Source organism: Pongo pygmaeus, chromosome 7, assembly GCF_028885625.2.
Source record: "Pongo pygmaeus isolate AG05252 chromosome 7, NHGRI_mPonPyg2-v2.0_pri, whole genome shotgun sequence".
Taxonomy (NCBI): domain Eukaryota; kingdom Metazoa; phylum Chordata; class Mammalia; order Primates; family Hominidae; genus Pongo; species Pongo pygmaeus.
In genome coordinates, this window is record NC_072380.2 from 119,239,227 (window position 1) to 119,264,799 (window position 25,573).

The 25,573-nt window shown below is 33.9% G+C and overlaps 1 protein-coding gene and 1 non-coding gene across 11 annotated transcripts in view; one reads left to right on the forward strand and one right to left on the reverse strand.

Annotated features, from left to right (window-relative positions):
- OXR1 (oxidation resistance 1) overlaps nucleotides 1-25,369 on the forward strand; it is a 488,540-nt gene extending 463,171 nt beyond the window's left edge. For 6 of the 10 annotated variants that reach the window (XM_054497491.2, XM_054497493.2, XM_054497490.2 and 3 more), the window contains 6 exons: nucleotides 10,224-10,304; nucleotides 12,167-12,292; nucleotides 13,052-13,204; nucleotides 14,929-15,024; nucleotides 18,456-18,529; nucleotides 23,487-25,369. In XM_054497491.2, the coding sequence (XP_054353466.2) occupies nucleotides 10,224-10,304; nucleotides 12,167-12,292; nucleotides 13,052-13,204; nucleotides 14,929-15,024; nucleotides 18,456-18,529; nucleotides 23,487-23,622 (666 nt within the window). In that variant the 3' untranslated portion in view covers nucleotides 23,623-25,369. The remainder of the gene's footprint in view (nucleotides 1-10,223; nucleotides 10,305-12,166; nucleotides 12,293-13,051; nucleotides 13,205-14,928; nucleotides 15,025-18,455; nucleotides 18,530-23,486) is intronic. The other 4 variants (XM_054497496.2, XM_054497495.2, XM_054497497.2 and 1 more) reach the window with 1 other exon arrangement.
- Nucleotides 2,497-2,558, reverse strand: LOC129043286 (U7 small nuclear RNA). Its single transcript, XR_008504379.2, has one exon. It is a non-coding gene; the product is annotated as a U7 small nuclear RNA (small nuclear RNA).
- Nucleotides 25,370-25,573: the final 204 nt, after the last annotated feature.

Consider the following 25,573-nt stretch of genomic DNA (forward strand, 5'->3'; position numbering starts at 1 on the left):
TATTTGAAGTTTGAATGATCATTTATTCTTAGTTTGCAAAGACTTCAATACAGTTTATTACAAATACAAGCAAAATAAATTGTGGATATTCTGAAATTTATAGGTCAATCTAATTAATGTGCATCAAACACTTACACTTATTACAGTCACCACGTCCAAGTCCTGTTCATTCTTTATTTTTATTTTTATTTTTGAGACAGGGTCTCACTTTGTCACCCAGGTTGGAATGCAGTGATGGGATTTTGGCTTACTTCAACCTCTGCCTCCTGGGCTCAAGTGATCTTCCTGCCTCAGCCCCCCAAGTAGCTGGAACTGCAAGCGTGCACCACCACGGCCCACTAATTTTTTTGTATTTTTTATAGAGACTAGGTTTCGCCTTGTTGCCCAGGCTGGACTTGAACTCCTGAGCTCAGCTCAGGAGATCTACTCGCCTCGGCCTCCCATAGTGTTAGGATTCCAGGCCACTGCACCCAGCCAAGTTCTGTTCATTCTTATGGGAGGCTATGTAATTTTGTCAGATACTTTATTTCATGCCTGAGCAAGAATGCTTCCTACTCATTGGTCATTAGCTCTGCCCATACATATATGTTATTTAATTGAACCCTCACAGTAACCCTGAAAGTTTAGTAGAATTATTTCCCATTTGAAGACTAGTTGAAGCATGGAGTGGTCACTGAACTAAGTTGTCATGTAGTATAGAGACAGCTTGACCCTAGCACATATTGTAGTTCACCAGGATGACTTTGAAGTTTTTCTGAAATAGAACAATATGATGTGTTTTGATGTGTAGACAAGCTGAAGTCCCAGTTTTCTAGTTGTTTTCTTTGCTTTAAAGCAGATATTCTAGGAGCTGTAGGGCAGGCAGCTCTTAAGAAAATTGGGATGAAAAGGATTAGCAGTTCTTTTACCTGCTTTGTAGATTGAGATCCCTGTAAGATTTTGCCTGACAGGGGGCTCTTATGCTTTTAAACTGAAAAAAAAAAAAACTAAGAGAATAAACAGTATTTCAGAGCAAATGAAATTTGACTTTTTGGAGTTTGTAATGTGTAGCTTTTTAGAATTCTTCGTCTTTACCCAACAAATAATATGGCCATATTATTACTACCTCTGTAAGAGAGATTATCACTGAGGTATCTGTAGATACCTTGACAATTTTCCAAATGCCTATGTATTTAGTATCACATGACCTTACAGTAACCCTGTGTGTTAACCAGATTGTTTTGTTTAATTTATATCTCAAATACATTAATAACTAATAAGTAGCATACACTCCTAACAAAATGCATGGCATGAAATTAACCTTTTGCCAGTTAGCTTCAATGAGAACCATATTGATCAAGCATGCTTAAGTTTTGTTATCTTTTATTTTTTTAAAGGCCGTTTTATAGTTTATTCTGATAATTTAAACTTTAATCATTCATTTATTTGAAACTATTCATGTATTTGATATATTCATGTGCTATACTCTACCTTGTTAGTGTCTGTCAATAAACCGTAATTTACTTGAAATTGTAAGCCCATTTTATAATGATTTAGTCTTAATCAAAGTCACAAGTCATTAAATAGCATCATTGTTTCATTACCTTTATCAGTAGTCACTAATTTCATCACCATTTTCTTAGTTTAGGCCGTCATATATGAACAGACTTTTTTTTAATTTAGGCTTTCATATATGAAAACACAGGAGAAAAGTTTGTATGTCGAATTATTTACATCTGTTCAAGAATTAGCCGACAGGTGGATTTTTAGGAAGAGCTAATTTAAATGTAAAAGTCTTTCCAGTGACTTCAGCATGAGATAATAACTCTAATGATAAAAATAATTTCTTGTACTGACAGTGTATACCAAATATTGTTCCAAACACTTAATATAAGTTACCTTATTTAATCCTCACAACCCTGTGGAATATTACTTTATCATCTCCATTTTACAAGTGAAAAAACAGGGACATAGCAATCATACTACAACTAGTGCAAGTCAGAGCTGATTTTTTAATCTAGGCATTCTGGCTCTAGCTGATGCCCTTAAACTCTTTGCCATACTTGCCCTCAAAAATCTTCAGAATATAACAAGAGGAAGAGAATTATTTATTTCTTATGTTTAATGTATCAGAACCTATTTTATATGTACTTTATACATATTATTTATTTCTCATAAAATGTACAAGTATTTCCATTTGAAGAATCAGAAATGGAGAAACTAGATGAGGCTCCCTAAGTTCACAAAACTAATAAAAATCAGAATCAAAATTAAGGTAGCAGTCTAAAACCAAAGCCAGTATTCTTCAATATTATGCCGCCTATCTATCAGTAGATAGTCATAAGACATTTATTAACCAGTATTTATATATGTCTTATGGTAACTGAAACATCTTCTGCTCTCCAATCACAACCTAGTTGAAAAAAGCATACACATATATTCAATGTAGAATATTTTTTCTTAATTTATTTGACTCAATTGTTTTTTATTTTTCATTTAAAGAAATTTAATAGCATAGGGGGCTTTCCAGTGAAGACCAGAAAACCTGCTAGATAAATTCTAAGAAAGCTGTAACACTGACTCAGTAGTTGAAACGCATATATCTTATGTATGCAAGTTATGAGGCATAATAGTAAAATGAACATCTGTGATGTACCACTATTCAATATTAGAACTAGAACATCATTAGTGTAGCTGCACCTGTCTGTGTGTTTTTTCTCATCTCATCTTGTGTCACCCTCATATTGGTAACTACCTCTCTGGATTTTTTGTTTTATTATCCCCCTAACTTTTTAAATTATAATAGATTTCATTTTTTAGATCAATATTAGGTTTACAGAACAATTGAATGGAAGGTATAGAGAGTTTCCATATGCTCTCTTTTCCCCGAAACACAGTTTTCCCTGTTATTCACATATGACATTAGTGTGATATATGTTACAGTGTATGAACTAATGTTGATATATTGTCATGCAGAGTCTATAGTTTACATTAGGGTTCATTCTTTGAGTTGTATATTCCGTGGGTTTTGAAAAGTGTATAATGACATGTATCTAGTTGTAGAATCACATGGTATAATTTTACTGCCCTAAAAATTCCCTGTGCCACAGCCGTTTATCACTCATTCCCTTCCAGTGGACACCTAGCACCCACTGGTCTTTCCACTGTTTTGCATTTTGCAGAGCGTCATATAGTTGGAATCATATAGTACGTAGCCTTTTCAGATTGGCTTCTTTCACTTAGCAATTTTTATTTAAGACTCCTTCATGTCTTTTTGGCTTGACAGCTCATTTGTTTTTATTGCTGATTAATATTCTATTTTATGGTTTTATCTACTTCTTTACCCATTCACCTGGTAAAGGTCATTTTGCTTTCTTCCACCTTTTGGCACTTATGAAAAGAAACTGTTACAAACTTTTAGATGTAGATTTTGTGTGGATGAAAGTTTTCAACTCGTAAATACCAAGTAACATGATTACTCTATCCTATGTTAAGGGTGTGTTTGCTAGGCCAGTGTGGTGACTCACGCCTGTAATATCAACACTTTAGGAGGCTGAAGTGGGAGGAGTTTGAGATCAGCCAGGGCAACATAGTGAGACCTTGTCTCTAAAAAAAAAAAAAAAAGAAAAAAAGATAAGAAACAAAGTAAAAAGAAAAGAAACAAAGAAAGAAAGTAAAAAGAAACGCCAAACTGTCTTTCATCTGGCTGTACCCATTTTGCATGGTATCCACAACAAATGAGAATTCCTCTTCTCCACATCCCTGCTGACATTTGCTGTTGTCAGTGCTTTGGATTTTAGCTTTTATTTAAATAGATGTGTAGTGATATCTCAGTCATTTTAATTTGCATTTCCATGGTGACGTATCATAGTGAGCATCCTTTCATAGTCTTACTTTCCATTTGTATATCTTCTTTAATGAGATGTTTATTCATATCTTTTGTCCATATTTTAATCAGGTTGTTTGATATCTTATTGTTATGTTTTACATAAACATAGAGATAGACCATTTTGTCTCTTTCCTTCCTATCTGTATTCCTTCATATATTTTGGATAACAGTCCTTTATCATTTATATATGTTGCAGAGATTTTCTAGTCTGTAGCTTGTCTTTTTCATTCTCTTGACAGTGTCTTTCACACAGTAGAAATTTTTAATTTTAATGAAATTCAACTTAATAATTTTCTTTTTCATGGATTGTACTTGTGGTATTTTATCTAAAAATGCACCTTCAGACTTAAGGTCACCAAGATTTTTTTCCTGTGCTATTTTCTAGGAGATCCATAGTTTTGTGTTTTCCTCTGTAGTCCATTTGGTGTAAAGACTGTGTCTCAGTTGACTGTTCTGCAGGTGGATATCCAGTTGTTCCAATGCTATTGGGGTAAAGACCATTATTTCTCCTCTGAATTGTCTTTACTCCTTTGTTAAAAGTCAGTTGACCCTATTTATGTGGGATATTTCTCAGTATTTTATTGTGTATCATTGATCTGTTTGTCAGTTCTTTTGCCAAAACCATGATGTATTGATTACTGTAGCTTTATAGTATAATAAGTCTTGAAGTTGAGTAGTGTCAATCTTCCAACTTTGTTCTTTTTCTTCATTGCTGTCTTGGCTATTCTCTGTCTTTACATATAAACTATTTCTATAAATATAAGAATCAATTTGCCTGTATCTACAAAATAACCTGGTAGAATTTTGATTGAAATTGTATTGGATCTATACATCAAGTTGGAAAGACCTGACAGCTTGACAATATTGAGTCTTCCTATCTATGAATGTGGGATATGTATTTCAATCTTTTATTCATCACAGTTTTCTACTTTTTTTCACGTAGATCTCTATGTATTTTGTTAGAATTATATGTATTTCATTTACATTATGCTAATATAAATGGTATTCTTTTTAACTTTCAAATTCCAAGTTTTCATTGCTGATATATAGAAAGACCATTGACTTTTGCATATTAATCTTGCACTCTGAAAGCCTGCCATGATCACTTATTCCAGTAGAGTTTTGATTGATTCTTTGGGATTTTTTATACTAACAATCATGTCATCTGCTAACAAAGACAGTTTTATCTCTTTCTTCCCTATTTATATAACTTTAATTTTCCTTAAATTTAATTTATATAACTTTGTCTCATTGCATTAGCTAGGACTTCCTGCATAATGTCAGGTAAGAGTACTGACAAGGGATATCCTTTCCTTGCTCCCAGTCTTAGTGTGAAAGGATCTTGTTTCTCACTATTATGTGTTGTATTAACTGAATTTTTTTAATACATGTTCTTTATCCAGTTGAGGGAGTTCCTCTTTATTCCTAACTTCCTGAGCATTTTTATTAGTGTTGGATTTTGACTAGTGCTTTTTTTGTATCTGTTGATAAGATCACATGATTTTTCTTCTTTACCATGTTGATGTAATAGATTACATCAATTGATTTTCAAGGTTGTACCAGTCTTGTGTAGGTGGGATAAGTTCTACTTGGTCTTTGTATATAATTCTATACATTTGTACATTGCTTAATTCAGTTTGCTAGTGTTTTGTTGAGAATTTTTGCATGTATGTTAATGAGAGATAATTGCCTGTAGTTTTTCTTTCTTGTAAAGTTTTTATTTCTATTAGAGTAATGCTGTCCTCACAGAATTAGTTAAGAAGTATTCCCTCTGCTTCTGTTTTCTGGAAGAGATTGTGGAGAGTTTGTATAATTTCTTTGTAAATGTTTGGTAGTATTCATCAGTGAGTCTATCTGGGCCTTGTGCTTTCTGTTTTAGGAGGTTATTAATTATTGATTAATTAAATACATATCTTTCTTTCTTTTTTTGAGTTAGAGTTTTGCTATGTTGCCTAGGTTGGTCTTGAACTCATAGGCTCAAGTGATCCTCTCACCTCAGCCTCCTGAGTAGCTGAGATAATAGGCATGCATTACCTGTTTCTTCTTGTGTGACTTTTGGTGGTTTGTGTCTTTCAAGGAATTGGTTTGCTTTATCTAGATTATCAAATTAATGAGTGTACAGTTTATAGTATTTCTTCATTATTCTTTTAATATCCATGGGATCAGTAATGATGGCCCCTCTTCATTTCTGATATTTATTCTCTCACTCTCATCTGTCCTGGCTAGAGGTAGAGGTTTATCAATTTTATTGACCTTTTGAAAGATTACAAAACTGGCTTCTGGTTCCATTGCTGTTTTTCTATTGAGTTTGTTTTTAATCTATTGATTTCTGCTCTAATTTTATTTTCCTGTGCTTCAGATTTAATTTGATTCCATATTCTTTCATCTCTTAGCATCTCAGTTATACTTTTTTAAAAAACTTTTTTAAATGGTTCCCCTAGAATTTGTAACACACATTTTTTTAGTATAGTTTATATGGTGAAACCCCATCTCTACAAAAAATACAAAATTAGCTGGGCGTGGTGGCACATGCCTGTATGTAGTCCCAGCACACGTCTGTAGTCCCAGCTACTTGGGAGGCTGAGGCAGAAGAATCACTTGAACCCAGGAGGCAGAAGTTGCAGTGAGCCAAGATTGTGCCACTGCACTCCATCCTGAGTGACAGAGGGAGACTCCGTCTCAAAAAAAAAAAAAGAAAAAAAAAAAGGATATGGGGATATGGCTTCCCTCTTCCTTCCCTTTTTTTCCTTTTCCCAGTATTGATGAAAGACAGGAAGTGATTTTAAATGCAGATTTTTTTCAAATCAAACTTCTCTAATAGAATTAATTCTGGATTTTTTTTTTAAGACAGGATTTTGCTCTGTTGCCCAGGATAGAGTGCAGTGGCTTGATCTTGGCTTACTGAAGCCTCAGCCTCCTGGGCTCAGGTGATCCTTCCATGCCACCAGGCCCGGCTAATTTTTTGTATTTTTTTGTAGAGACGAGATTTCTCCATGTTGCCCAGGCTGGTCTCAAAATGGAATGTTATTTTGAAAGCAGTAGTTTTAATTTGGGCAAAATGGGGCAAAGTTTAACATAATTCAGGTCTTATTTTGTAATGAAGACTGTTAATATATGATGAGATATAGTAGAACAACGGCTTATGTGACTTCAGGGATGCTGTTGTATGCTCTTTTTGTTTGATACAGAAGCTTAGAATTATATTTCCTTCTTTAACATATTTTTTGGGACCAAAGTAAGTATAAGTGGCATTGACTAGATAGTATTTCTTTTTCTCTTGCATTTCCATTTACTGAGAAAGTAGTAAAAATGGCACATTGACATATAACTAGCATATTTTTGTTAGTGTGCAAGACATTGAAGGAAGGGAGATTTGGGGTTTGTTTTGGAGTAATTTTGGGGAAACACTGGAACATCCGTAAGGTATTATTCTTTATATCTAAGAGATGAACGTGTTCTTATTCATGGGATTGGCAGCAACTGTGAATTTTCTCTAGTCTCTGTTTTTGTTAGTCCATTTGTAATAGTGATGTGTGGATTTACCCCTGCCTTTCCATTGGTAATTCTGTAGAAGTAAAGGCTTAGGAAAATACTTTCTCTGTGTGAGGGTCCTTTGTCAAAGACTGAAAAGACTAGAGAGTGGCATTTAATTCTGCAGAGTATAGGTCATGGTACTTAGTTCCTACAGATAGAACTTAGCAGTATATCCAAATACTTTATTCCTCAAGAAATGATTTTTTTAGCCAGTGAATGCACTTTTAATTGGAAGGTCTTGGTTTTCTCAACTGTTTACTCCTAATAATTCAGAGCGTGATAAGGGATATTTTGGAGAAATGTATTCATTTTTTATTTAGGTTCAATCTTTTGGGTAAAGTAATAAATTGTATACATGGAATATGGTTTACCAAGGGTGTAAAAATTAGTGTAAGACTAATTCCAGTTTCCTCGTATATACTGGGAATATATAGCTCTTTTATCCCTTTATTTTGAGAGAAGGAAGTATATTTCTGTACTCAAATTCAAATCTCTTTTTTCTATTAACTCACAGGCTTTTTTTTTTTTTCTTACAGTTTTCTGTATCCTCACCCATCAGGGCATGAGTAAATGTTTAAGGTTAAGGAAGCAGAAAGTTTTTAAGTCCTAGAAAAAAACAAAATTGAAAAAAATAAATTCAAAAAAGTAGATTTGTGACGTGAAAGAAACTATGACTTAATCAAGTGTTATTAAGATAAGCTTAGCCTTATGATGGCGGTTTATTGTTCTCTTATTAGTAACTCCTACTCTCAGCAATGCTGATACAATTAGGTTATGACTGATCTCTTTTGTAAGCATAATTTAATTTCACTTCCACCCAGGAAGTGTTTTTCCTATAGTAAATGAAGGAGTTTTAGAATATAGGTATAAGATAATTGTTAACTGGAGGGATAGAAGGAAAGCAGAGGATTAGATAAGTTATTTTTGAGAATCCTTGTCTAGGAGACTATTGGATTGAAGGCCATGAAAAAAAGAAAGAAAAATATAATTGGCCATTAAATATTTCTAGAGACCTGTTTTGCTGGGCATAGAAAAGCAAGCCCATGATGTTTTTTTATTTTTAGTACCTAATTTTTCTTTAATCTTTATTGAAATCCTATTGTTCTTAATTGAAAGTCATTCATTATTTTTATCTAATACTGAAATATAAAAATTAAATTCAGAATAATCAAAATGTTAAAAATAGTTGAGATGTCAAACCTGAAATATTCTCATTCAAAAATTAAAACCAAAAATAAATAAGGAGGCTCTTCAGCCATTATTATTTAGTCCTAGTCCTCAGGGTAATTGGTGAAAAGTAATCAAGTAAAAGTCATATTAATAATAGTAGCTCTCATTAATATGTTCTGGGCACTATACTGAGTCCTTAATATGCGTTTCCTCAGTAATTCACGTAAAACCAGATTTGATATGCACTTTTATTATTTTCATTGTTTTATAACAAAATTGATAGTCAGGCAATGGGGAACCCAGGTTTATCTGACCGCCACCCCCGCCCCCCCAAGAGCTAGAGAGAATAACAGCTGCTGGTTTCTAAGTACAGAGTCAGCTAACATTGTATGCTTTGTTGCTTCGCAAAATTCAATATAATAATAATGGCCAGAATGGAAATCTGTCCAGCCTCTTTTCCGTTTTTCTATTCTCATGCCTTTCAGAACTTTCAACAAGTTTACATAGCTTTTCATAGTTACCTTGATGTTTACTGGTAGCCAGTTCCTTTTAGTTGGCTAAATAAAAAGCCTTTAAAACCTAGGTTCAAAATCTAAATGCTTTATGAGCCAGTTGGTTTAACTCATTTTATGGTCAGAGCCTCTGTGCATGTTTGATTGATTACAAGAGGAACTAGTCATAGCTCAAGAGAATCGTCACATATTTATGACACCATTAGCGTTCACTGTGGTATGGTAACTGTTTTTAGAATTATGTCATGATCTGAAAAAGCTGTAACTATTATGTCAACCTGAGGAAACTTACCTGTTTTTGTGGGCTTTCTATAATAGTGTTTATCTGTCATATATGGCTTTCAAATTTAATACTGTGCAAGAGCCTGGTCTAGGCAATTATAGAAGATAGAAAGTTTTCCTTTGAAAGTTAAAATGTGGGAAAGTTGTTAAATTTTAGTCACAAGTGATACAGTAAAAACCATAAAGAAATAAAACAGGAGAGAGGCAAAAACTAGAAAAAAAATGTCATTTAAAGGACTAAAGCAGACATACTTAGAAGCTACTTTTGATTAGACATACTTTTGAAAATCTAATTTTCTACTTTCTAGAGCTTATCTTTCTTATTGCCATAGGTTTTAAAATGTACTTCTATATTGTTTTCTTGCTCTTCTCCCCTCTGTTGTTTCTGTTATAGATGGGTATGTTTGTCACCTGTGCCTAGAAGAAATTCTTCCAGCATGGCCATTAGGATATAATGTTTGAGCTCACCTAATTTGGAGTGGGTAGTTGAAACTACCACTTCCTCTGTAACTGCAAGACCATTTAGTTTTCAGATGTTATCTTTAATGTTAGCAAAGTATGTGTTTTATATAGTGTTTTCTGTATAAAAAACTATAATTTCTATTTACTAAGTTGAATCTATATGGAATAGTCCATAAAATAAACCTTACATACCAACTAGTTGGATGTAGTAGTGAAAATCATTCATGGGTATTTCACTCTAGTTTGATATATAAATCTCTTGGATTTTCAGCATAGAGTGGGGAAGAAATCCTAATTATAGTTCTCTTCCCATTTTAATTTCTCCTCTTTTTTTTTTTTTTTGCTGTTTTTCTCAACTGTCAGTGGAATTATTGTCTTCCTGTCTCCATATTTAGGTAGTGTCAGTGGCTGAGTATCACCGCAGGATCGATGCTCTAAATACTGAAGAACTGCGCACACTCTGCAGACGCCTCCAGGTGCCCCCTTCAGTAGTTTAAACCCCTCCAGAGACTAAATACTCCCTGTTTTTAGTGTTCTTTGTCATGGCAAATCTCATTTGAAGAATTTGCTTTGACTGCAGCACTAAAATTAAATTCCTTTTTGTATTAAAGGTTATAGTATTGCCTTGAAGAGCTATGGATTATCTTTTCTGTCATCTTTTCATTTGAAAAATATTCTGAAGAATGTTCTGTCATTTCAGAATTATTCTCAGTATTGTGTGTTTCTTTCAGCGATGAGGAGTTTTCATTCATTTAACATTGGAAGAATGGTGTTGGTTTTGAGATTGAATCTTTTCTAAACAAAATCTGAAAGATATGGTACTATAGGAAAACTAAAAAAAAATTAATAGCAAGGCTTAAATACTTTCTTTAAGGCTATTTCATTTGTATCAACGTCACATCAAATATCTCAGTAGGATAAGCTGTTCTTGAGGCATTCTTGGTTGGTATTAGGAGTACATTGGAATAGTACAGTTTAGACACAGAACTGGATAAATTACTTAAAATTCTGTGAAATAATCTTTGTGATTTTTTTTTTAGAAACAAGAAAGCAATGTAATTGAAAACTCATTTTTAAGTTTTGTCTATTATACTGTGTTTCTTTCTTCTTAATAAGATATGCTTTCATGGCTTTGCTAGACCTGACTTTTTTCTTTTAATGCTTCTAATGCTGCCTTGGGTTTCTTTTTCTTTTTCTTTTTACCTTTCACATCATCAAAATAAGGGTGAAACATGATGATATGAAAGAATGAGTATTTAGCTTCTTGTCAAAAAACAATACACTTATAGAACATGTATTGGTTGCAAATATATGCTGCTCAGATTTGTTAAGAAACCTGTTAAAGGAACAAAATAATTTAGCAAGAATTTCATTCCTGTATAGAATCACAGTTGCTGAGCATTGCTGCATTTTAGTTATCTGCTCCAATAGAATTCTGCATATTTTCCAGTTTAAAAGTTTCATAAATAATAATGTTTCATTTCTCTTATTTTCTAATGTTAGTATGTTTTTATATATTAAAATAAAATTAATATTAAAAAGTAAGCACCAATAGAATATATTGTGCAGTAGTAAGCTTTATTTTTAGTTAGGTAACATTTTTATCACTTTAAGAATACCAGTGAAATCATTTCCACCAAGCAAAAGCATGTATTCTTTGTAATGCAACACATTAATCTAATTTAAAAAATAAATTTATGAACAAATTAACAGTAAAATTTATTGTTTGGTCCAAGTAGATGAAAAAAATTAAATGTTTAGAAAGTTAAAAAAAGAAAGCATTTAAAAAATGGTAACGTTTTTCAGTGAAACAAATAAATACATGCACAACTCACAGAAAATAGTTATTTTTTTTATTCTACTATTCTTTACATTAAAATTTTGGCACCCAGGAAGTTTTGTTAATTATTTTTGACAAATTTTGTGTTTAGCATGAAAGAATTCTATTTTAAATAGCACGTGCACACACATACAGACACACACACACACACACACACACACACAAAGCAAGCCAGCTGGCTGACTTTTGCCCTTCAAGGGCTTAATTAAAGATGCATGCAACTATCTTTACACAGAAATATGGGGATTTATTATTCCTACCAGTCCTTCCTCATGTAGTGGATGAGAAAACGTCTGCTTATATTGTTATAAAATCTTTTCCTACATTGGCTACATCATAGATATTAGATATGGGCCATCTTTTGCCCTATAAAATCTTAAGGTTAAAGATTTAGCCACATTTTCTACAATATAAAGCTTTATTTATCTGAAAAGTCTGACAATTTTGAAAGCAAATCACAAATTTACATTAATGCACTAACTCTATTTACTGTTTTAGATTACTACAAGGGAAGACATAAATTCAAAGCAGGTTGCTCCAGTGAAAGCAGACCTGGAGTCTGAATCTTTTCGACCAAACCTAAGTGATCCCAGTGAACTTTTACTGCCAGATCAAATTGAAAAGGTATGACATGCTCACATATGTGCATTTCTGAGTGTGAGTGTGTACCCATTAGAGTAAAACAGCCTCTTTTTAGTTGTTTCTGAAGCAACAGCGTTAATGCTATTACTATTCCACTCCAGTGAAAAGAAAGAGTAAGCAAAACATAGCAACTAGTGTTAATTGAGATGTTAGGAGATTTAGGTAAGCAGACACTAAAAGCCAATATTTGTTTTATTGTTGTGTGCTTGTTACTTGCTTTATGTGGATTATTTCATGTAGTTGTTACAACAGCTGTAGAAATTGGATGCTCTTATTATGCACATTTTTTATTAAGTTAAAAAATCGGGAGCATAGAGCGATTAGTTTGTTCAAGGTCACACAGGGAGAAGTAATAAAGCTTGATTCCTAACTTGGATAGTCTGTCTCCCTAGCCTGTTATTTGAGAGATATTTTAATAATCAAGCTAATAGTCTATCAAATATTTTTGTTAATTCAATATGGAAGGCAAAAGCATTAAGTAATCTACGTTTCTTATCTCTGTTCTAATCTGTGTCTGGTTCAGGATGATTCTTTATTTTCCTAATAGACAATTAATATTTTATTCTGAGAAATGTGTAATACTTTTCAATCATCTTAGTATCTTTGAGAATAATAATTTCTACTGTTAATTTATTTTTATAGCCTATATTGTATAAGCACCATTAAATTCCAGCTGGCGTTAGTATTCTACATAATGAGCAACAAGCTATCAAGTAAATACTAACACTTTGTATTTTAAAGCTTACCAAGCATCTTCCACCAAGAACAATTGGCTATCCATGGACTCTTGTTTATGGTACTGGAAAACATGGCACAAGCTTGAAAACTCTTTATCGAACAATGACAGGTTTAGATACCCCAGTGCTGATGGTGATTAAAGACAGTGATGGACAGGTATGAAACACCAACTGCATAGATTGCTTATCCTTTAAGAGCAGTAACAGTAACTTTTAGCATATTTATTTGATAAACATTACTTTATTAGTGCATTTTATTATTTAACTGATAATTACTGGGTACTTTTAATATGCAAGGCAATGTTGAGTGTTACAGAGGATAGATGTGAGCATGATGATTAAGAGTTACTGCCTTCAAAGGGATTATAGAGTGGTAGAAAAGAACATTTGCACATACCAACATCTCTAATGCTGGGAAAAATGGTAGGTTTCTTAGAACCTAGAAAAAGTGAGGAAATAAGAATGAGGTTCATGGGAAAGGTAGAAATTGACAGAATCTTGAATAATGGGTGAAGTTTTGATTAAAGATAATTGTTTGAAGGTGATAGCCAGAACAAAAGCACAAATAAGAGTAATATTGGTTTGTTCCTCAAATAGCAAGTTCAAGTCAGTTGTAATTGGAAACTAATGAGAAGGTAAAATAGCAATATTAGAACAAAACACTAGTATTACTAACACCTTTAGTGTTTTATGTGTGAGAAACTTGACTAATCACTTATGCATTATTTAATCATGAAAGCCCTATGAGATTGATACTGTTATCTTTATATTAAAGAATGAGTCAACTATGACATAAGCTCATCAACTTGCCCAAGGTTACATACCCAAGAAAAAGTATTTGCACCAACGAAAATGAATGAACTGCTGCTACATGCCATGGCATAAATGAATGTCACAAACATAATATTGAATTAGAAATCAAACACCAAAGAGTAACTTTCTTATGATTTCATTTATAGAAAGTTTTATCAGTGGGCCAAATGAATCTATAGTGGTATTAGGCTAGTAACTCCTTCAGGTAGTTGAGGCTATTGATGAGAGGAAGCACAAAGAGAGCTTCTAGAACTAGTAGTGTTCTGTTTCTTGGTCTGAATGAATGTTGCATGGGACTTTGCCTTGTGATAGTTCTAAACTGAGCTGTGCGTTTATGTTTTGTGTACTTTTCTATAATGTATATGTAAAATAACTTTTCAATAAGGAAATATTTTCAAAATTAAGACTATAAAGATAGAATGTCAGGATAGACAGTGACTATACAGATTATCTGTCAGACTCTCTGCACTCCCATTTCTGATGTGGAAACTTCAACTCATAACACTGAAATTACTTGGTCAATCTCTTATTCATCAGTTTTCTCATTAAGGTACTGTGTGTCTTGTATAAGATCATGCACAGGGTTAAAGGACAAAACAATTCACACATAACACCTGCCCTCGTGGAATTTACTGTATAATGATAAAGAAAAAATAGCATATTTTAAAAGTGATAGAATGTTTCCCTATACTGAAGGACTTATTTTATTAAGTGCCACAATCCCATAGCATCATGTTATTATCCATATCATACATACATTGTACATAGAAGTCCTCCTGAAATGTGTTAACCACTTTTTAAGATTGTCTGTTTAATTACTTTAAATAAAATCCCAAAATTTAAAAACTAGGAAAAAATCTGTTTTTCCATTGAAAAACCAATATACTTTATATTTGACAATAATGTAAATTATATAGCAGCTAGCCATTTTTCCCTTTTTAGGTATGATTAGATGAAACTATACCAGATTTCTATTTTTTGCATTTTATTTAAACATATATGATGAAATAATGCTTACTGAAATAAATTTGTTAGTCATGTCATTGAATATGCCTTTTTTATCCTTAGGTTTTTGGTGCGTTAGCATCTGAGCCATTTAAAGTGAGCGATGGCTTTTATGGTACTGGAGAGACCTTTGTTTTTACATTCTGTCCAGAGTTTGAGGTAAGAACCACTATTTCAATATTTTGTTTATAAAGAGATGGCATAACATACTGCCCAAAGCAATTTATAGATTCAGTGCTATTCCCATTAAACTACCATTGATATTCTTCACAGAATTAGGAAAAACTATTTTAAAGTTCATATGGAACCCAAAAAGAGCCCAAATAGCCAAGAGAATGCTGAGCATAAAGAACAAAGCTACAGGCATCACGTTACGTGACATCAAAGTATACTACAGGCTACAGTAACCAAAATAGCATGGTACTGGTATAAGAACAGACACATAGACCAATGGAACAGAATAGAGAACTCAGAAATAAGACCTCACACCTGTAACCATCTGATTTTTGACAAACCTGACAAAAAAAAGCAATGGGGAAAGGATTCCCTATTTAATAAATTGTACTGGGAGAACTGGCTAGCTATATGCAGAAAATTGAAACTGGACCCCTTCTGTAAACCATATACAAACATTAACTCAAGATGGGTTAAAGACTTAAATGTAAAACCCAAAATTATAAAAACCCTAGAAGAAAATCTAGGCAATACCATTCAGGACATAGATACGGGCAAAGATTTCATGACAACAATGCCAAAAGCAGTTGCAACAAAAGCAAAAATTGACAAATGGGATCTAATTAAAGAGCTTCTGTACAGCAAGATAAACTATCATCAGAGTGAACAGACAGCCTACAGAATGGGAGAAAATTTTTGCAATCTATCCATCTGACAAAGGTCTAATATCCAGAATCTACAAGGAACTTAAGCAAATTTGCAAGAAAAAAATCACTTGAAAAGTGGGCAAAGACACTTTTCAAAAGAAGACATACATGTGGCCAAAAAAACCTGTGAAATAAAGCTCAACATCACTGATCATTAGAGACATGCAGATCAAAACCACAATGAGGTAGCATCTCACGCCAGTCAGAATGGCTATTATTAAAAAGTCAAATAACAACAGATGCTGGCAAGGTTGCAGAGAAAAAGGAATGTTTTGTTTTGTTGTTGTTGTTGTTGTTGTTGTTTTTGAGACAGAGTCTTGCTGTGTCGCCCAGGCTGGAGTGCAGTGGCATGATTCTCAGCTCAGTGCAGCCTTTGCCTTCCAGGTTCAAGCAATTCTCCTGCCTCAGCCTCCCAAGTAGCTGGGATTACAGGTGTACACCACCATGCCCAGCTAATTTTTGTATTTTTAGTAGAGATGGGGTTTTGCCATGTTGGTCAGGCTGGTCTCGAACTCCTGACCTCAGGTGAGCCACCATGCCCAACTGAAAAAGGGATGTTTTTACCCTGTTGGTGGGAGTGTAAATTAGTTCAACTATTATGGAAGACAGTGTGGCAATTCCTCAAAGACCTAGAGGTAGAAATACCACTTGACCCAGCAAATCCCATTACTGGGTATTTACCCAAAGGAATGTAAGTCCTCCTAATATAAAGATTCATGCACACAAATGTTCATTGTAGCGCTATTCACAATAGCAAAGACATGGAATCACCCTAAATGCCCATCAATGATAGACTGGATAAAGAAAATGTGGTACATATACACCATGGGATACACCACATATACCATACAAACTAATGCAGGAACAGAAAACTAAACACCACATGTTCTCACTTATAAGAAAGAGTTGAATGATGAGAACACATGGACACATTTCAGGGGAACAACACAGACCTTGTGTCTGTCGAGGGGTGAGGGTGCGGGGAGGGAGAGGAGAGCATCAGAAATAATAGCTAATGGATGCTGGGCTTAATACCTAGTTCATCGGATGATCTGTGCAGCAAACCACTGTGGCACACGTTTACCTGTGTAACAAACCTGTGTATCCTGCACATGTACTCCTGAACTTAAAAGTTAAAGGAAAAAAAAATAAAGAGATGGCATAAATGAAAAAAACATGCACTTTGGAGTCATGCACAGTTGCATCTGACCCCTATCTTTGCCTTTTGCTCCCTGGTAACTTTTCTTTGACCATTTTGAACTTCAACTTTCCTGCAGATAGAATGAGGAATCATAAAATATGGCATGGTCATTTAATAATTAAATGAGGATCCTTTATATATAATACTTGGGATGGCACCAAACACAAATTATGGTCTTAGTAAAGAATATACATTATCGTTACCATTCTGTTTACAAATTGTCGATGTGAAATTTCCAGAAACATTTAATGACTAAGCTTAATGATGTAAGTCATGAAAGCATAAAAAATAAATTATTTGGATTTAAATAAAAAGTTATTAACTGGTTTCTTTTTCTTTACCTGTGTGGCTTTACTGTGGCTTGACTAACATAAATTGAATACATTCTCATGCCAATAAAATCTAAAATGTAAAGGTATAAATGAATTTTAGTGAATATGTGACTTATTCTTAAAACATTGAGTGCAATATTAGATATCTCGGGCACATTGGAGTGTGGCACGTAAAACCTTCATTTTAATATCAAGAAAAGGAATCAACACCATTGGTTATAAAAATAAATGAACAAAATAGGAACGATTTGGTAATACAATAAAAATTCTTTTAGCAAATTTGTACTTAACTAGCTCACCAGAATAACCAATGCTTTTCATTCCTTCCATAAAATATGTCAACTGATAGCAACAGCTAATTGAAAGCTTGTAGTTATTACAGATTTTCTAAGCATCAGTAGTGCCTATTCTCAAACTTTTTATGTTACTGCTACCTGATAAGTGTAATAATGTAGTCAATTAAATGTTACATAACTATGAAAAACGAGTGCTAAAAGAAAGTTTTATTGAAAACTGTAATGAACACATTTGAAAAACTTGATAAAGGTAAGTTGCTAGAAATTGCTACTATGATAGGTTTAGGTAAAACACCCATAAAAGGTTAGAAAAAGATGTTTAAGAATATTCATGTCTAGTTTGCTCTTGGATTTCTCAAATGATTTTAAGTTTTCACTGTTGAAAGAAATTGAAACTGAAAATCATAAATACCCATTACGGTCATGGTTTATTTAAGAACTGTGATCAGTAAATATATATCCAAAGAAAAGGCCTTGGCCCTATGTTAAAATATTATCAAATTAACATACATTTATGTTTAATGGTAAAAGTTAATGGCATTTGTGTCTGATTTTTTTTCAACTCATTTACTTCTTTCTCAATTTTTTCTATTAACTATCCAACTCTTGGTGTCTGTAGAGTCAGGAGAAAGAAGTATGTGTGAAAAATTAACAAAATTTGAGAAATTGGAATTGGAAGTTAAGTGATAGAGTGTGTGCTTTCAAATTTAGTCATATGAACACTGAAACCCAAACCACCAGAGCCTTCTGTGCCAAGCTTTTTGTGGTGTTCTTATTCTTATACTGCCAATCTTGGCTTTAACTCTTTTGAGTTTTGGAGAACTAACTCTATAATAACCATTTCATCTATATATTTAAAGCTTTTTTTAAATTTATATAGGTCTTTAAGTGGACAGGAGATAATATGTTTTTTATCAAAGGAGACATGGATTCACTGGCTTTTGGTGGTGGAGGGTAAGTCTCTTGAACATTTCACTATGAGATTTTTGAAGAACTTTCAAAATGCATTTGGATTATTTATAAATTCAGTTATCTTTAGAAAGTTTTGACGTTAGAATTCAAATTTGTATATTATGAAAAAGAAAGTATAATATATTTGCAAGAAGGCGCTCAAGTGTAATTATTGAAACTATTGGTGGAGTATTTGTTTCTTCATTTTAAAATACTGTTCAGTTTATTCACTGTTTATTAAGACCCATCTTTTTCTTTAGAGCACAGTGGCTCTTTGATAATATAAAGGGAAATATCTCAGTACCTTTGAACTTCTCTAATTTTTAAATAACTGTGATGGAATATTTTATTTCTCCCAATGCATAGAACAAGTCCAATTGTTTTCATGTTATTCTACTCTGGAGACCATTTGGAATGATATTTTAGACAATAATAGAAATGAGTATTTCTGCAGAAAATTGTAGGGACCCCTCAAGTTTTCAGGGGTTTTTGCTTGCTTGTCTTTTAACAATTATGAATCAGACAATAATGTCATTATCTTGGCATTGCAAGTACTGTGAGGAACTTTGTTTTTTATTTGGTATCCCAGCCTCCTTTAATCTTTACATTGTTGGGAGGTAGGCTGCTCTGGTCCCACCTAGCCTGGGCTTAGCAAGCAACAAAAACTCCTTCCTTTGGTATTTCTGTCTTTCAGTATTAGACATGGGTATGCTAAATAATTTTCAGACTTGTAAAAGTGTTACATTATTTGTATCCCACAGTTGAGGATATATAATGATAATTTATTCAGACCGCCAAAGAATATTCATCGTCCCAGGTTATTCTATTATTAACAAATTTTCTTACAACTTCTCTGTAAGTAGGTGTTTGGAGGGTATAATTAGGGTGATTAAAAAGTGATCATGGTTATTGTAGCCTTCTCTGTTAGTTTTAGTTGTTGAACTCAGCATGTATTTACATGGTCCAATTATACCTTTTGGGGGGGTATCATTCAGCCCTCCCCTAAACAGTAGTCTTACATGTGATTCTGTTAGCTCTCCAAGAGGTCCACTCAAGCTAGTGGCTTATAATTTCAAGATTTTGTGGGTGCTCTAAGTCTTCAAAAATGTCATACACAATGCCATTAGATGTCTGCTGGAACTAGATTTTATTGTACAACGTGATTTCACAAAGCTAAAGTAACCACTGGGTTATTTGATAATAAATTAATATAAGTTTTCAGTGTTTGAAGGAGAGTACAGCTTCAGAAAGCAGAAACTACAGGGAGCTGATATTCCAGAATTCCAAGGGAAAGGCACCCCAAAAGAAAAATAATGATGTAGTGGACTTAATGTAGGCTTTGGAGTCCAATAGACCTGATTCATTTCAGATTCTCACTTCAACATGTGCTATATGTGGTACCTTGAGCAAACTCCTTAACGAATCTAAACTTTCCTTAGCTATAAATTAAATCAGTTTTGCAGAGAGATTATAAGGAATTCACAAGGATATAATTTTTGTGCAAATCCTAGTATAGTATCTGGCATATAGTAAGTACTCAACAACTGATAGCCACCTAAACTGATAGCCACCTTTACTCATTTTCTTTCATCCAACATGATCTGTTCCCTTCTGATACCAGGAAGAATTCTGCCTGCAGTATCATTGGCTGCATGAGCTATAAGACATTAATTAAAGATTTAGAAGACTACTTTTATTCCTTCCACTTCCTTAGCCATTCTCTTTTCAGAAAGTCATATGAATCATCTTTGAAAGCATTGCTCATATAAAAATACACTTTCTGGCTTTCTGGGTGTTTCACCTGGGACAGATCTGTAACCTCTTAAATACATTTACTTAAATATTTGGATATCACATACCTTTTTGAAATGCTGATGAAATGCAGAGGTACCCATTGTCCTAAAATGAATATGCAAATCGAATTTTATATGTGATATTAAGAAATTGACAAAAATGTTGAAAGCTTCTACTCAGGGCTTCAGAAAATTCAGGTTACCTTGGAAAAAACTATTCATACTTGGTAATAAAACTTATTGCAGCATCAGTGACATTCATGAATCTTGAAGGTCAATTTTGAGGTACTACTTAGATGTAGTCATCTGAGATTACAACTAAATGTCTTAATCTTTTATTAACCCTTTCATATTTAGCAGAAGGTTTTTATGAGGAAGTCTGACCCTTTCATATTCTCCTTTCTAATAGATTGGCTATGATAGTCTATTAGCGCTTTTAAAGGCTCATGGATTCAGATATCTCTTTAAAGGCATGTTGTTGCCAGTAGTGTTAGAGTCTCTAGAAGTCTATTGTCATAAGACCATAAACTTTTTAATTCAAATGCAGTTTCTAATTTATCTTTGTATTTTCCAGTGCCAGTGTCTGAAACATGATAAATGCACGTTTAAAGTTGAACAAATTAGTCAAATACGAATTTCAATTTGAACCTTAACAAATGATGGCTTCCTCATGGGGCAGGGGGCATTTTGGGGACGATATAGTTTTGCAGTGCTTCTGTATCACAGACTCTGGATTGTTACGATTTTCAGGGTGATCTTGTATCTTAGCAAAGTTCCATTTTCATTTATAGAAGAGGTTCATCAGAACCTCATCACTGGTTATCCCATTACAGTTTTTTTGTACTGTCAACTCTTTTCTTGAGTGACACTGGATGATCTCTTTACCTGGTCATTGTGAATTACTATACTGATCTGTCTTTTCTGTTTTGTTGTGAAGTACCAACCCCCTTTTTTTTTTTTTGAGATGGAGTTTTACTTCTGTGGCCCAGGCTGGAGTGCAATGGCACAATCTTGGCTCACTGTAACCTCTGCCTCCCAAGTTCAAGTGATTCTCCTGCCTCAGCCTCCCAAGCAGCTAGAATTACAGGCACCCACCACCACGCCTAGCTAATTTTTGTATTTTTTATTAGAGACAGGGTTTCGCCATGTTGGCCAGGCTGGTTGCAAACTACTGACCTCAGGGGATCCACCAGCCTCAGCCTCCCAAAATGCTGGGATTATAGGCGTGAGGCACTGCACCCAGCCCCAACTCTTAAAGGAACCATTCTACATGGTCACTGTAGCCACCTTCTCTACTTAGAAACACATCTCTATACTTAAAATTTATATATGTAATTAATATACATTATATATTTGATGCCGTTTTTTATTAGAGAGTATAAATAAATAGTTCCTTTCTTTTGTTCTAAGATAGTGTTAAAAATAGGTCAGTTCCAGGCCAGGCACGGTGGCTCACGCCTGTAATCCCGCACTTTGGGAGGCTGAGGCGGGTGGATCACAAGGTCAGGAGATCGAGACCATCCTGGCTAACACAGTGAAACCCCGTCTCTACTAAAAAATAGAAAAAATTAGCCGGGCGTGGTGGCAGGTGCCTGTAGTCCCAGCTACTCGGGAGGCTAAGGCAGGAGAATGGCTTGAACCCAGGAGGTGGAGCTTGCAGTGATCCAAGATCACGCCACTGCACTCCAGCTAGGGTGACAGAGCAAGACTCTGTCTCAAAAAAAAAAAATAGGTCAGTTCCTCTCCCATACAAGTCAGTTAACTCTGTGATGCCATGTGACTCCTGATGGCAAGCCTGAAGGTCAGAGGTTATAGCCATCCAAATTATAGAGTTGTGTAAGTCTTTACAGATTACCTAATATGCTTTTCTTTTTTGTGTGTTTTAATATAATTGACAAACTCTACCCCAGAGAGGTTAAGTGACTTAACTAAGTTTGACGTAAGTTGTGGCCACTGAGTTGACAGACAAGTCTTGATCCCAGACCAGTTTTTTTCTTTCACTGAAATACAACTGCCCATATTTTTTTAAAAAGCCTCCTCCTCCTAAACTCTGGCTCAATTCTGCTGACTTGATATCTTACTTTAGATTTAGAGAATCCCTAGGGATAGCTCTCTGGATATTATGTTAATTAATAGTCTTTGCCCCCTCTCCTCTTCTATTAGGTAGGAAAACATTTTCTAGAGAATAGAAAGAAGTCCTCTCATAACCTGGTTTTTTCCCCTCTCGGTTATGTATTAGATAATTAGATAAAATGGACCTTATAATCTATCTGTTAAGTTCCTGTTATACCTAGATTATATCTTGGTTCTTCTGCTTGAATCTCAGCATCACATATTTGTCCATTTAAAGTCCTTTCAAACTGAGCCCTTTTGCAAACAGCTTCCTATGCAGGAAACCAGAGTTATTTACTAGGTCCTTAACATGAATCCCCAAATTTTATTTTAGATGATACTGAGTTTTTGTGCCTTCGAAAGTCATGTTAAATATGTTAAAACCATACCGAAAAGATAAACACACACACACAAAAAAAAAATACTAAAAAAAATACCCAAAGAAAAACTCATAATACCAGGCAAAAAATTACAGAGTAGTACCTGTCTCAAAGGCTAATCCTATATAAAGTTCATTTTAGAGGACACTGTTCCTGGTCTGTATCATAAATAATTTTTTTCTTTTCTTTTTCTTTTTTTTTTTTTTTTTTTGAGACAGAGTTTCGCTCTTGTCGCGCAGGCTGGAGAGCAATGGTGCAATCTCGGCTCACCACAACCTCCGCCTCCTGGGTTCAAGTGCTTCTCCTGCCTCTGCCTCCTGAGTAGCTGGGATTACAGGCATGTGCCACCGCGCCTGGCTAATTTTTTTTTGTATTTTTTAGTAGAGACGGGGTTTCTCCATGTTGGTCAGGCTGGTCTTGAACTCCCGACCTCAGGTGATCTGCTGGCCTCGGCCTCCCAAAGTGCTGGGATTACAGGCATAAGCCACCGCGCCCGGCCCATAAAAAATTTTTTAATGGAATAGGAGTAAAACAAAATTGTGTCAGTGTGGAAAGGAGTAGGGAAGGATTTGAGAAAATTAATAACTTTAGGGTTGTTAGGTATTCAAAGTCTCATTTAAATTGTTTTGTAACTTAGGGCATAAATATTAACAGATTATTATTTATGTATTGCAGAGGAGAATTTGCCCTTTGGCTTGATGGAGATCTCTACCATGGAAGAAGCCATTCTTGTAAAACGTTTGGGAATCGTACACTTTCTAAGAAGGAAGATTTCTTTATCCAAGATATTGAAATCTGGGCTTTTGAATAAATACAATGCTCTCTGTCTTAGCAGGAGAATGGCCCAAACCTGATATGGACAAGCATTGTTTGGAAAGTTCAAGAAGCAATACAGTGTAACATGTCACTTGTGCTTTAAAATTAGTCTGTATCACCATTTATTACAGGTATAATTTTGGAGTTTATTTTTCAAATCATGTTCTTGTCCCAGGGTTCTTTAGGTTAACACTATGGACTGCGTCCATGTACTAGTATAACAGCTTGGGTTTGTTAGAATTTGGGCGACATTTTGATTATAATGACAACTTCATTTTCACATGTTGCTTAGTTCCCTAATAGGATGGTGCTCTTTTGTTGAACCTGTATTGATTTATTTATTTTTTAACTATACTGATTCATTTACTAGAAGAGTCTAATTGGGGCATTGAGGAAATGAAGACTAGATACTTCTGTATCTGTGAAGTTGGCACAGGTAACATTTGGACATGTTCATCTTATTCTTAGGAAGGAAAAAATAACATGCCAAAATAATACATACTTCATAGACCACTGAGTTCTAGTTTTTATTCACACTACAACATTCTCTTTAACGATGTTGCAGGTATTCTCAATTTCCTTTTAAGAAAAATGAAATTTGAGGAGAATTCTGGTTGTAATAGATGACAGTACACATGATCTGCAGGTTTGGGCATATGCTTTCATCATTAAATTATCTGATAAAGTTACAAATCACAAAGGAGAATGAGAACTTAATGATTCTATTGGATTTAATAAGCAAAAAAACATACTATTTACATATGTGTAGCTTAGTAAGGCATTATCATAAGTACAAAAACTATGAAACAGATGCATATTTCCTCAACATACTGTGTCAGGTATACTGTTTTATAATTTGGTTGTTTTAGCCTTGTTGCACACCAACTCCCAAAATATAGGTTACTCTTGTTCAAAAGGAAAAAAAAAATTGTGATTTTCTTTGAGTGGTATATGTTATTAATTACCATTAGCATTTGCTCTTACAAAGGGCAATGATTATAGTAGACAATATTGTAACTCAGTAGACTTGTTGAATATGCAAACTTACTGTCAAGTGACCTCAAAAAAAAATGAAAAGATAGAATACACTAGTAGTTCTTATCCTCTTTTGTAGGAAACCAACAATAGCCATTGTGGCAATAATTCATCAGTTAATTTTAAAGCTTCATGTTATGCAAAAAAGAATCCTGCTGTTATACATGTGACAGTGACTTTGTGCTGAAATTTCAGCTATTCCAGATAAACATTGTATATCTTGTAAATTAATGTTTAAAGGTAGTTTTGTTCTTACAGAAAGTGTTGATTGCCAGGTTGCTTATAGCACTCTAAGTTATTCTAAAAATGAAATTATAAGCCAAATATTTGGCTTAAGTAGATTTAGTTGTATAGCACTTACATATTTAGTTCTTTTGAGAGTTTAGATAATTATTTAAAGAAAGCATAATGCTAATGGAAAAGAAAATTTGATGTTCTATTATAATATGCTATTGCTGAATATGAATAGAAATACAGGGCATCATTTCCTTGTCTCATTATAAGTTAGTAACAATATATAGATTAAATGTTTACAATATAGGGAATTGTAAATAAATATATCAGTTTTTTTCCCCTTTGGTCTTCCACAGCAGTATTATTGTCTTTGTGGAGTAGACTAATGATAATTAAAAAATCCTGTAATGGATTTCAACTAAAATAAGGTCATAGTGGCATATACCAAATAAAATCAAATACAGAAATACAAATGAGTTTGAATTTATTGAATACTCATTTTCTTAGCAAGTCTTTGATTAAGCCTACTACTATCTTTTTTTTTTTTTAATGCTTCTAATAGCTTACATTGTGGTGGTGGTGGTCATGGTGTTAGGAGTAATAGTGATAGGAGGATGCCTTCAATTAGAGGGAGCATTACATTTTTTAAAATGGAGATGGGAGAAGGCATTTGACAC